Source organism: Hyposmocoma kahamanoa, unplaced genomic scaffold (assembly GCF_003589595.1).
Source record: "Hyposmocoma kahamanoa isolate Upper Pololo Valley unplaced genomic scaffold, ASM358959v1 95, whole genome shotgun sequence".
NCBI classification, from domain to species: Eukaryota; Metazoa; Arthropoda; class Insecta; order Lepidoptera; family Cosmopterigidae; genus Hyposmocoma; species Hyposmocoma kahamanoa.
In genome coordinates, this window is record NW_020654972.1 from 5,037,020 (window position 1) to 5,051,318 (window position 14,299).

The 14,299-nt window shown below is 34.5% G+C and overlaps 2 protein-coding genes across 7 annotated transcripts; one reads left to right on the top strand and one right to left on the bottom strand.

Annotated features, from left to right (window-relative positions):
* Positions 1 to 466: 466 nt before the first annotated feature.
* LOC113238205 (ribokinase-like) lies at positions 467 to 8,958 on the top strand. Of its 6 annotated transcripts, XM_026474984.1 has the most exons (9): positions 467 to 649; positions 2,522 to 2,584; positions 3,084 to 3,294; positions 6,871 to 7,007; positions 7,617 to 7,749; positions 7,876 to 8,160; positions 8,237 to 8,358; positions 8,446 to 8,596; positions 8,729 to 8,958. In XM_026474984.1, exons 3-9 carry the CDS (start codon positions 3,271 to 3,273, stop codon positions 8,915 to 8,917), a joined length of 1,041 nt encoding a protein of 346 aa, XP_026330769.1. In that variant the 5' UTR covers positions 467 to 649; positions 2,522 to 2,584; positions 3,084 to 3,270; the 3' UTR covers positions 8,918 to 8,958. The 6 variants fall into 6 exon arrangements, with proteins under 6 accessions (XP_026330769.1, XP_026330770.1, XP_026330771.1 ...); XM_026474985.1 differs by lacking the exon at positions 2,522 to 2,584; XM_026474986.1 differs by lacking the exon at positions 2,522 to 2,584 and having other exon boundaries at positions 3,087 to 3,294.
* A 1,740-nt stretch (positions 8,959 to 10,698) lies between these two features.
* On the bottom strand, positions 10,699 to 13,104 carry LOC113238185. Its single transcript, XM_026474951.1, has one exon. The coding sequence runs from the start codon at positions 12,862 to 12,864 to the stop codon at positions 11,428 to 11,430; it is 1,437 nt and encodes a 478-aa protein (XP_026330736.1). The 5' UTR covers positions 12,865 to 13,104; the 3' UTR covers positions 10,699 to 11,427.
* Positions 13,105 to 14,299: the final 1,195 nt, after the last annotated feature.

Consider the following 14,299-nt stretch of genomic DNA (forward strand, 5'->3'; position numbering starts at 1 on the left):
CCGATTAATTAAATGGAATACGCGTGTTTATGCGTATTTCGTTCAATCAATCGATTTAGGCGAGCGGAAGGAGGTATCCATCACTAAATAGTCTTGTGACGTCATAGTAGGTACAAAAAACGTGGCGCGCTTGGTTTTCATACAAATTGCTGTACCTGCGGCATCTACTTACGATAAATGTCTGTGGTTGCCATCCACACACTTAAAAATTTTTAAATCTTGACTCTACTATCCATAGACATTGACGAATTCTTGGCTGTATGGCGAATTAGTGCCTTTGCCTTTTCCAATGGAACAAACAGTACCAAAAAGAATAAAATGGCGGGTTTCTTTATTTATTATTGGCAGTATAGCTTACAGGAATTAATTTTTAGTCGAAGTTTAATGGATACTATATACTATATACTAATTGATTGAATAGAAGTTTTCATTGAAGAAAAATTGAAATCTAACATCTGGATGCGGTATGCCTAATTAGATTCCTCAACCTGTCCCGTTGGACTAAAAAATTTTACTTACCTCCATTACATATCACAAATTAGAAAGACGTATTACTTGAAATTAATTCGTCCTCAAATTATTTCAATTCGGCACATGGGCACGCCCCGTTCTGATCAACCGCAAACTAGATCATGTAAAACAGCTTTAGGTAGGTACTTCAAGCCACTATATAAATATATGTATACATGATTTTACCGTCCCTTTAAGGGCGCGTTCTCATTATATAGTGACGACAGAATGTCGTGCAGTTTACAGTATCGTGGTTTGAATATTTAAATGAAGTTGTTTATATACAATACGACACGATTAACTGTCGTTCACGACTTTTTGTCGTTACGACGACAAACTGTAGTGACAATGGGAAAAGTAAGGTCGCGTTCCCATTATATCGTAACTATTCGTAACGTTTTATTTATCGTTGGACGACTGTCGCGTCTAGCCTGTTTCTCATATTATTACAAAATATGAAATTCTTGAATAGTCCCAAAATTTTCTCTCATCACTTTTCAGTATATTCAGAAACGTTTGACATAATCCTAATGGAATTCTTTCTAATAACATTGGATGCAGCGTTGCTAATGCCAATTGTTCAAAATAAGGAGAACAAAGTTCATATTCCCCACAAATTCCCCACATCTTGAGTTTTCATTATTTATTACAAACACATCGCTTAAAAATTATTATAATAAAGAATTCAGACACTCAAAATTTAACCACCTATTAAGTTTGCTGTGAATGTAAACAATGTAAAATGTAAAGCAAATTGTAAAATTATATGAACTTAAATCGTTTATTTATTTTAATCAGATTCAACATTAATCAAATTTTTTCTTTGCCTTACAAAATTAAGTAACTTAATTATTTTGTTGCGCATTTGGTGACACTATGATTAATGTTAGAAAAAATCAATGAGTAAGTTAGTTTTAAATGAACACTTTCGTTATCCACTGAGAAATTAGCAGAGGTCTAGTTTTGATACATGTTTTTAAATTATTTTTGATACTAGTTTTGTTACACAGTTGTCCTATTTGTAGTGAAATATTTTTTTAGATGTGCAAGTTATTTGAATATTGAACATACTTTTATGTGTATTGAGTTTTCTGATATGCATTTAAATATTTCCCATTTTACAATTCAGAACCAAGATGATCTGATAATAATTCTACTTAAGCTGCTTGTTAACAATGCGAGTGATGTGCGATGTTGAAAAACACATCGATATAGTTCATCACAGTGTTTCTAATAATAACGATCAAACTGGCGATGCATCGATAGATACAAGCAATCGATAGATTAAACAAAATCATAAAATGTTAGAATCCCCACATTTTCCCCACATAGCGCCAATCTCCACAAAATCACCAATGTAGTTGAAATTCCTCGCAATTTGGGGAATTTCCCACAAATTGACAACAATGATTGGATGTACCCAAAACTTTCTTTTCTTCGTTTGCTTCCTCTTCCGCCTTTAAAAAAAAAGTAATACATTATTATAATTTCATCTTTATCCATGTCACACGGGAGCGAACACACACTACTGTCTTCCAAAAAAACATAGAAGCAACTGCAGTGCATCAAACGACTCTCTCGTGCTAACGAGAAGGCGGCTGCCGTGAAACGATAAATTGTCGTCACGATCTAGTGGGAACAGCTAGACACGACAGTCGTTCAACGATAAATAAAACATCACGACATAATGGGAACGCACCCTTACGATGACAGACTGTCGTGACAAAGGGAAGAGGTAAAACGACAGTCGTCTAAAGATAAATAAAACGTCACGATAAAAAGTTACGACAGATAATCGCAACTGCCGTGAACCGATAAATTGTCGTCACGATCTCTTGGGAACAGCTAGACACGACAGTCGTTCAACGATAAAATAAATGTCCACGGCACAATCACGACAGATAGTCGTGATATGGAAATAGGCTATACGCGACAGTCGTCTAACGATAAATAAAACGTTACGACATAATGTGAAAGACCCTTACTTCACGTAATACTTTGTCAACTTTAGGCTCCACCTGCTGCGTAGTAATGCTGCGACATTTTGTTTATACTGGAAGTCATTTGCTCAAAGGTATGTCTTTATGTATACATTAGAGTTATAGCATTATGCGATGTATATGTTACATTACATAATATTATAATATATTATATAATGTATGTTACATTACATAATATTATAATATATTATGTTGCATTACAAGCGAATGTGTCTCAAAGGCATTCGCCGGCGATGGAGGTAATTTGTAATGTAATGCTCAAAAACGAATGTTCACAGGCGAATGCTCGCTGTTGAGGGAGGTAGTTTGTAATGTAATGCTTGCAAACGAATCTTGAATGTTGCCTGAATGAAGACACCCCAGACTACATATTTTTCAGCTGCCCTACCAGAACGTGTCGTATTTATGATAGTCTTCCACCTCCTATTCCTCGCCCCGTAAATCTCAAGTTTCTGTTATATGTTTTTACAAATACCCTCTTAGAATTAATAACTGATTTTATTAGTACTAACAAACTTAAATTATAAAACTTATTTAATTAAATATATTTTTATATGTTCTGTATTGTTCCAGAAGCCGGAATAGACTAAAGAGCAGTGTTAATAAATTAAACATCCGAAAAACGAAAGTATAACTCCCATGACTGACATGACATTGGCAAAATTCTAGAAGATAAGCCAGAAACTTAAAAATATAATAGAATACATTACAGGCAAATGTTCTCGGTGAGGGAGCGCCCTTATGCGTTTCGGTCGCAGCAATGTCGGAACAGATAATGTGTAATGTGAGTTAGCGATGATGCGCGACTATAAATGTTACTCAAAGAATATTCCTGTGTTACTAATACTGATTATTCGAATGGGCAAACATTCGCCAGACGAATCCAAGTAGGCTTGTATAGTTCATGAACGTATAATAAATAAATATTCTCAACACTGACCGACATTTACTAGTTCGTCCTGCACGGTCTTAATAGATCATCGGTCTTTTTAGGTTAATACGAACTAGGAACAATGCAATTAAATACATATTAATATACTTATATGGCTCGCGAACAGATGGCACAACGTAATGCACGTGTGCAACTCGCGAGCCTTTCACAAAGCGGCGCATTGGCCTGATCTGTACGCACCCTAATACGTATCTACATTAGGGCGCTCCCTCACCGCAAACATTCGCCTATAATGTAACTCGAGATTTGTTTTCGAGCATTATATTACAATACTGCCTCCCACACCGACGAGCATTCGCCTGTAATGTGACAACCGAGATTTGATTAGGCCGTGATTCCACCAGAGATGTGCGAGGTAGCAAGAGTGTGAGCGAGTGCCTCCGAGTACCTCCGAGTGCTCGTGAGAGACCGCGAATGCCCGCGAGAGCCATTCGGTCAAATGATTACCGATACCGATTGCCATTCGACGTGCACGAGTGAAATGATTAATATGTCGGACGTAACTATTCGAAATTCCACGATCATTCACCATGATTGCATATTTAAAATATCGCTGTCCCCGTCATATTTATGGTATTTACCATATCTGAGAAGGCTAGGTGATCACGAGCAACAATGTTCTACTAAATCTATGGATTAGTAATAAATGAACATTCCGATCATTCGAATACGAATTTTATTACTATAGGCTTAGAATAATAACGCATAGAAACCTAGTCCGCACACGCTAAGTGAGGCAAATTGAAGCGCTCCCAATGGGCCTACACGAGCGGGCGGGCCTTCAGTGCTCAAGCTCAACTTGCACCGCGAAAAGTGCAAGAATTTTAGCTAAAAATGACGAAATGTGCGGTAAATGAGTGTAAAAATACGTCAGACAAACATAAAATAGTTACTAACATCACATTCCACAAGGAAGTAACGCGTTTCAATTTGTATTTTTATATAAACTTAATATTCACTAAAACCGAAAATTAATTTCGTTGCAACAAGACACGAAAATGTTGCAAAGTAACGGATTTCTTACTCCCAAATTTGCTATTCTGTTTCAAAATAATTATATTACGTAATTTTTTGAGAATAGGCAATATTGCGATGGCTGCAGATTTTTCTATTTTATATATAGATTTTTCTATTCTAATGTACGTTTGACCTCCATTTCTGCAAGTTAAATGCGTACAAATGTTGTTTACAAAGAGCAACCCCTAGAGTTTCTTGCTCATACTTCTCGGGGGAATCTGCCTTACGAATGAGCGGTAGAGTTTAACCAATGTGACGATTTTTAGGGTCGTATTCCAGAACTCTACTCAATGCTCAAGTCAGGATTGCACTGGAAACACAAGCACTGGAAATACGACCCTAATGGCAGGGACTTGAGTATGATTTCGAGTGCTTTAAACCATACTCAAATCCTGACTTAGGCATTGAGTAGAGTTCTGGAATACGACCCCTAGTGTAATAATGCTTACCTATGAAATAAAGATTATTTTGATTTTGATTCTGGGTATCGTTTACGGGATGTATGGGGGTGCTCATTACGAATATAGTACTTATTTCTAAATCCAAGATGGCGGACACAATTAAAAAAAATGCAATATGGGTATCCTTTTCGAGGTATTTGGGGATGCTTATTACGAATATGGCACTCATTTCTAAATACAAGATGGCGGGCGCGATTTTTCAAATAATGACAAGTTGGGTATCGTTTTCGAGATATTTGGGGATGTTCAATACGAATATGGCACTTATTTCTAAATCCAAGATGGCAGACACGACAGTTCAAACAAAAGCAATATTCGTAATGATCACCCTTAAATTCCTCGAAAACGATACCCAACTCGCCATTATTTGAAAAATCGTGGCCGCCATCTTGGATTTACAAATAGTGCCATATTCACAATGAGCATACCCAAATACCTCGAAAATGATACCCATATAGCATTTTTTTGAAAAATCGTGCCCGCCATCTTGGATTTAGAAATGAGTGCCATATTTTTAACGAGCACCCCCAAACACCTCGAAAATGATACCCATATTGCATTTATTTGAAAACTCGTATCCGCCATCATGGATTTAGAAATGAATGCTATATTTGTAATGAGCACCCCCAAATACCTTGAAAACGATACCCAACTTGCCATTATTCGAAAAATCGTGCCTGTCATCTTGGATTTAGAAGTGAATGCCATATTCGTAATGAGCACCTCGAATACCTCGAAAATGATTCCCATATTGCATTTATTTGAAAAGTCGTGTCCGTCATCGTGTATTCAGATATAAATGCCATTTCCATAAGGATTACCAAAAATAAATTTTTGAAAATTCTTGTCACTTGACATTGTCGATCGACAAAACCAAGCATATCTGTAGGTACGATCGACAATGTTGGGCAAATCTGTAGGCACCTTTAACTTAATGATGAGTTAAGCAAGATACAATTTCCCCACTTTTGAGGGAAATGTTATTCCATGGCATCATTATTTGTATATTTGTGTGCGTGCCGACGAGCGTAGATACAAGTTGCTTACGCCTTCATGAATTTGGTTTTTCTCACTTGTGACAGTTCGTTTGATATGAAACTATCATTGTATGCGTTATTATTCTAAGATTATAGGTTACTAATTTCTCATTGGAATGCCACGATTAGTATAATTACTAACGAGTCGAATATCGAAATTATTCGGAATAGCGCATCGCTAGTGTGAGTGATGGTAATATATATTAATAAGTAGCAAAGCAAGCACGGAGTGATGCATATTTTAACACAATTGTAAATCTAGCACGGATGTTAATAGGTATTACACATTACACTGTCATATTACTCATGGAAATGTAATATGAAGTTGCATTAATTTTCGAAACATTGTCAAGCGCATGTCTATATAATAAATGCGTTGTAGTACTAGATCCACATACAAATGGGATGTGGGCTATACTATAACAAATATTTCAATGCTACAAACAACCTGATCAATATCTAAATTCTATGTAATGCTAAATTCTTGTCAACACCCAGCTCCTTTAACTAAATCATTTTAATTGTGACAAAGCTGTTGCTTGAAACACTAAATTCTACGTAAATTAATTAATCATTCTAATCACAGACAAAAAATGTGCACCAACGATTTCTCCATATTTTATGGTAATACCATTGTATCACTAGTTGGCAACAATAGGTTAGTAGAAAAATGCACGCAACCAAAAGCTTATTTTTTTCCGGATCCCGACAAAAAAACTCCGATCAGAGCAACCCTATTTCCAAATGTCGATATGTGATTGTAATTTGCACTTTACTACAATTTCTATAACATTCATAATTGCTAAGTGGATAATAATATTTCCTTGACGAGAATAGGTTATCTTGGTTGTTAATCTTTATCAGCATTGTATGATAGCTCTTATTCATTGCAGTCGTATAACTCAAGCTTGTCTCATCTCGCAATAAACGTTCGTTTCTGCACAATACTCAATTATTTTATTGTAAAAATGACATCAGAATCTAAACCAAAAATTGTTGTTATTGGATCGTGCAGTGTAGATTTTACAACGTACGTATTTTCTGAAACACATTATTTTAACATGTTATCTACAGCATTTAGTCCTTAATTTATGTAACTTACTGCGCTTCTACAAGTATCTAACCTTTAATCAATAATAATATGCTTCTCTTATTAGACTGTGCTGAGTAAACAAGTTCTAAGTTATTCAAAGTTCTATACTAAGACATTAATTTATTAAAAGAAAAAAAATCCTATGTCTAATATAGAGGTCGTTCGGGCCACATAATCGGATATAATTATAATAAATCCGATTAGGTGGACATTTTTATCCAAACTGGTGACGTATTCGGTGCGGTTTAGCCAATTGTGTAATAGCGATTTTGAGCGAGTTAGAGTGCAAGCGTTAAAGCATGCGAGATCCACAACTGATTGCGAGCGCTCGCAACTGTTTTTCTTACTGCGCGGTTGACATCTTTTCCTTTAATACGTGCCGCGTTAAAGCGGGTTTTACACCCGCGGTGCGAATGTCCACAAATTATAGCAGTTTTAGGTGACTGAGGCATAAATTACAAAGATAGTCCGAGGTTTTTAGTTCCGTTCGCATATTTTTCGTGGCTTAGTATATTGGGATCTAAAAAACCACTTTTATACTTTCAGATATGCTCCAAGACTTCCCAGTCCGGGAGAAACATTACATGGGACCAAATTCGTTACCAGTTATGGAGGGAAAGGAGCTAATCAATGTGTAGCTGCAGCAAAGTTGGGTGGCAACGCTCACATGATTTGTAAAGTAAGTACTTTACAAATGACATTTCGTTTATCTTTTAGATATAAGTAACGATAACCTCTGCTGTAAAAGTTATTCGCTTACTCTGGTACATTTGAGACCAACCAACGTTTTATTGTCTCTTTACAGTTAGGAGACGATCAATGGGGCAAGAAATATAAAGAACATTTAAAGGAATGTGGTGTAAATGTTACATATAGCCATAATGCAGCAAATTCAATGACTGGAATCGCTCAAATATCGGTTGCCGAAAATGGAGAGAATCAAATAGTAATCGTCCCTGGTGCAAATAAATTGCTCAGCAAGTCAGACGTTCAAGAGGCTCTTGTACTTATAAAGAATGCTGATATTCTGATAGGTCAACTAGAAATTCCATATGAGACAACCCTGGAAGCCTTCAAATTAAATAAGGGTGTAAGTTATACAAATTGTGTATTATGAATTAGTTTACAACTGATTTTTGGATCTGAAGTATCTATTTTTATTTTAGCTGAGACTATTGAATGCTGCACCTGCAATGCAAGACATTCATGAAATATTCCCGTACTGTTCTATACTTTGTGTGAATGAAAGTGAAGCTTCTTACCTCACAAATAATTCTGTTACATTATCGTAAGTAAAATCAATTTATGAATAGCATTTTTATAGCAAGTGGCAATAAAAACTATATAGTACCAAACAATTTCTGTTTTTCAACAGCAATGCGGCACATGCTCTACTCAGATTACTAGACACTGGGTGTGAGACAGTTGTTATAACGCTGGGTGAAAAGGGAGCAGTGTATGCAACTAAATACGATCGCAAAGGAATACACGTCCTAACGCGCAGCGTTAAGCCAGTGGACACAACTGTAAGTGAACAAAAATAATGTAAATTCATTATTTTTGTATACGCTATATTTCGGTTTAATAGGCATGTATTCTTTCAAATTATTTTATATAAGGAGTGACTAATTATCCATCCCTATATTTAAATATTTCAGGGTGCCGGCGACGCTTTTGTGGGAGCTCTGGCTACATTTTTAGTCAAATATAAAACTCTCCCATTGCACCAAATAATAGGCGCTGCATGCGAAGTTGCTACGATCTCTGTTACACGGGAAGGTACACAAACAAGCTACCCTACAGATTATAAACCTTTTGCTAAGGAATATGAGTATATAAGTTTATAAAATAAAAAATGTTTTTAATCCTAGAAAATTGTTGTAACAGAATTTTCAAAATAAAAGCAAATATAATATTTTAAATTTTTATTCTCAATTCTGAGGTTATAATATTGTAAGTAGTAATTAATAATAAAGACTAATCATTCTTAGTTAAAGTTAAACATAGCAAGAACCGTTATTACAAGATTACAAAACGAATCATTAACCCAAACTTACGTCTACTCAAGCAAACAAACAAAAAAAGAAATGGAAAAGATGGTCCTAAGGGTCATAAAATTATCATACGTTTAGAATCATTTATAATGTAAAATCGTTCGTTAGTTGGTATGTTACAATTAAAATTCGGTATTGTTCCACCTTTGTACATAGGTGGGCAACAAAGTATTTTAAAAAAATCACAAAATGATCTAGGTGTGTTAGCATCTTTGTTTCCATGCATGTGTTTTGTCACACAACAAACAAGTGTGCTTCACATTCACGATCCAGCTCGTCGTACTGCAGAGAGAGATGGAGTTATTACAAAATAAACAAGAGTTATTTCCTTCTCGTTCCGTAAAACAGTGCAGTACGTGAATCAAGTAAATTAAACACGTCTTATTTATACCCACATTGTATGCACAATTTCATTTAACGATTAAAATTTATATGCAAAAAGCATGGGAACATTCAAGCGGAATAAAATTCTGTGATCTCTTCTCTGTTGCCAGTTTACATTTATGTTGTTCACTCTAGAAGGTAAACTTGTAGTAGAAAAGTGAGTAACACTTACAGGTAATGACTTCGATCGCCCACCAAAGTGAACCGTTACTTTTAGAATTTACGGTTAACGCTAACTTATAATCAATAGGCTTAGCATGAGCCCGAAAGCAAAAGTTATCTCTTCCTCGAACTGCCAATTTTCTCGAGATTTTCGAGAGAAAATTGACAGTTCGAAGAAGAGATAACTTTTGTCTTCGGGCTCATGCTAAGCCTGCAAGTGTACGCAATGTTGCTAGTTACTTTAGTGACCGATAATTCGTTTGACATTTCTCAACGCGATAGCTGTAGTTCCTTTTTGTTTGCCTTATCACGCATAAGTGACGGCATTGTATTTTTATCGAATTGAAATCCGGATGCAAAACGATTCCGGATATGATTTGGTACAACTCTAACCCAAGTGATGCAAAATGTTGACAAGTCGAATTAGGCTGCGTTCGCACATCGACGTTGTTCGATAAAATAGCCGATTTTTCGTATCTTATGATTATGAAAGTGCAATAATAAAATAAATAATCGGGGAAAAAACACAAGTATAATGCAATTATGGTATTCTTAAGTTTATGAAACCCACCACACACGATAAATCGATCTTTTAGTAAATTTTTTCTACATAAAATAATTGGTGTTGGAAAAATAAGCATCTAATCGAAAAAAGCCAATTTTAATAGATCCATGGAATCTTTTGATGAAACTTGAGATAATCGTTGAATGTAATTGTATCTTTGCAACTATACGTATATTATAAAAAAAAATTATGCAGCCTTTTTTATGGTTTCGTTTTTAAATAACAAGTTAAATACACATTTCATGTAGATGCTACAAAATGGTAATGGAAAAACATTACCATAATCTGTAATAAACATATTTGATTAAAATTCTAAATAGTTTTATTATACATAATAATATAGTTATTTATGTACTTATAATTATACCTTTATGTTCAGCAAGTCCACAAAATACAGAATGCAAAAAATAAACAATGAATTGAATAATAATGAGTTTTCATTGTATTTTTTTTTATTTGGAAGTTAATGTTGTCTATTCATGATAGTAATGGTCAATCTAGAGCATATTTTTACAAATGAATAAGCTCTATTGATTTTCGTTAATTTGTATTCAGAATTATATAAGTTAATTAATTAATTAAAAGTAACATTTTAGTGCATGTCCTATTTTCAGTCTATTACATGTCGAATACATAATATATATGAACTTTCAAGCCTTACTATATTTATTAATTTTGAAGAGAAATACTAGTCCACTAGGTGTGTATTAACTTGTATACAAGAGCTCTAATGTCACCTTAGGTTGATACATGACAGTCCAGGTTCATACAAGGTTTTTGCAGTTTTGTGTTTTAACCTCACTGTATTGTATTAAAATGTTAATCATAGTGTTTTAGTTGTGACAATATAAAACACAATACAATTGAGCCCATCCATTAAATAACTTTTTGGAACAAAATCTATGAAAAATTTACAAAACAAATAGATAAAGCATGAAGCTCTAATGTATTATATTGTTAGTGCTGCAAATGAAATCGTAGAATTGCTGATATACCATATTAACATTTTTGTGGAAAACAATGATGTATTGACACTAATGTGTAAAAACATAATGTATAATTACAGGTACTGTTATATACCACCTTCAAGTCTATGCCGGATAAAGTGCACTGAGGGCATTTGTGATAAAAATAATATTAAAAATCTTCCTGAACATAAATAGTTACAAATCCATGTATACAACTAAATATACTAATGTAAAACATATAAACTGTCTAAGTCACTCTCGTGTACAATTTGCAATAGTACCTGCAAATCTTCTAGGCTAGAAATAAATTTAGGGGCCCCAAGGAATTCAACAAATTTGCCTTCCAATTCCACACTGTATTTCAGATTCTTTGGACATGTTACTGACTTGTAACATACTCCATTTGAAATTCTTTTGAATACAACATGAGTTACAGTGTTTAAATTTATTACAGGGAAATCTTTGTTCTCTTTATCCACAGTTCCAGCAGTGGAGTTGTCTGTTGTGTCACTTGTTTCAGTTTTTGTGCTGTCACCTATTTCTGGATCAACCTTATCAGATATGGCTGGGAGGTGTTCCTCAATTCCTTTCTGCAGAGCTTCATCAAGAATGGAGGGGCTGTGAGGATTGTCCATTTCTTCTCCCAAAGTATCTGGCAATTTACCAGCCTCTTGGGCCGTGTTCATTTGAACAACATCCATTAAATTGGTCATATCAGGATTATCAACCTCCATAGGGGTTAGAGCTGCTTTGCTGTCATTTGATTTTCCAAGCAAAATAGCTTCAACATCATCACTTGATTCTAGATTCGATTTGAATTCCATAGAATCACTTTGGCTATTAGATGGGTTACTTCCACTTGTATTTTCATTGAGAATATCCATGATAGACGGAAAATCATCTTTGTTCTCTGTTACTTCTTTATTTTCGGACTTCATAGCTGATGTTTCATTATTCATCAAATCTTCTAGTTCTGCTGCTATTCTGTCATAAACCTTGTCTTCTTTGGGTTCGCCATTTTTCGGTAAGTAGTCTATGCACCACTCTTCAGACGGTAGTAAACTTGCATTGATAGAAGGCAAAATGTCAGCTAGCGACAATTTGCTTTTATGATCATTACTATTATTTACCAGGGGCTTTACAAATACAATGCCATACGTCTTTAAGTTAGAACTGATCACATTCTTAAAATATAAATTACCATTCTTCTCGTCTGCAGCTATTTTCTTTATCCTGTTATTCTCTTTTAATATATTATTTGATTGTCGTGGTGTTGATGCCGCACTGATTTTGCTATTCTCCTTTAGGGCATTTTTACTCTTGGCTGGGGTTTCATTACCTTTGGTAGCCTTGCTGTTCAATAACTCCTTTACAGGGTGTTGGTTGTATGCTTTTCTATGTATAAGAACCATACCATTCTCATTGCTTTTCAATCTTGAATTTGGCGAAGTAACTTGTTGATTATTTTTCTTACCTCTGAGCGCGGAGCTTTCGTATTGTATTTTCACTTTGGTGAATTTGCCCAATATCTTAGCAAAGTCCATTCGCGTCACTACCACTGAACACTCATTACATTTGCTTTCTTTGTACAAACGTTCTATATTTTTAGACATCTTAGGCATTCGAGCTCGTCGTGTTTCTCGACTTTTATTCGAAATCATTCTTTATGTGTAGCAAGAGCTATTATTTATTTAGTCGATTGATAGGATGATAGGTCACAGACGTAACCACATTTCCCGCGCAGACGATTCCACAAAAACTATGGAAATATCATCAGCACATTTCCGTCTCCAAAGTTCTTGAAGTATGTAGCTACTGTTGATGTTAAATTAAAAATCTAGAAATTACAACATCACCACTAAACTGAAATAAATTCAATGAACGCAACAAACGAATTCACAACAGTCAACGTGAAAATGGCGTCATTTAGTGATGTACAGCGTGTCGATTAAATATCGACAAATAAAATTGATTAACAGAATTTACGTTTGGATATAATCGGTTTTACAAAATCTTCGACAAAAGTCAAACGATAAAGATATTTTCGATGTTTCTAACGAGCTTTAAAATAGGATGAAATGAAATTTTAATTATCAAAAATGAAATGAACATAATTAAGAATGTTGTTCAATAAACCCCGAGTTCAGACTGTACTTACTTTAGCACCGTTGAGTAATTTATTTAAATATTACTCATAACGATAAAAATGTGTTTATTTTTCCCTGTATATATTTGCTGTCAATCGGGCATTTTGTTTACTATGTTTTTGCTGTAATGTCTAGCTACATCATTTTAACTCCTAACGTTATATTGAAGAATTTGACTATGATTTTATATTATATGTCAAACTGAATACCTTTATATGACGAATGGAGAAGGCTACACACCAACAAAAGCATGTTCTTACTTAAATGAGAAGAATCCCTGTGCATGCATGATATTATAATTTGGACCGAATGTGGAGCGCGAGCGCTATTGCACTTACAGATTGATGAGTTTGTTTGAAATGTGACTAGTTACGGTAAGTTCATTTGATGTTCTCCCAGGTTGTAACCCGAATTTTTTGTTTGCTTCTTACAGATAACTTAATCACTCGAAATGATATCTTTCGATGATACACACTTTCCTAATTTTAGGAATTACTGTAGACTGCAAGTTGTATAATAATCAAATGATCTGAATAGGGTGTCCCAAATTAGTAAATACATGTCTACATAAATGTATAAGAAGTGACATGGAGCGGTTAAAACCAAATATTAATTATACCTATACTTTTTTAATTTCGGATTTCCGGAAACAGTTTACTGCAGCGTAAGATAAAATTATATAAGTAGGAAATTAAAGTTGGATTAAAAAAACTATCTTTTCACTAAAGTAAACATATTTTAAGAGTTACAAGCAAAAATTAGTTTTAATTAATGGGGAACTAGAACTGCAAAATTCAACTTTAGCTTTCTAGGTGAATAGGTTTATTCTATATTGCAGTAAAAGTATTTCCGGAAATCCAGAATTCGTAAAAGTAATTAATTAATATTAGGTGGTTTTGGCCACTCCATGTCACTCCTTGTATCTATACGTAGACATTTATTTATTCAT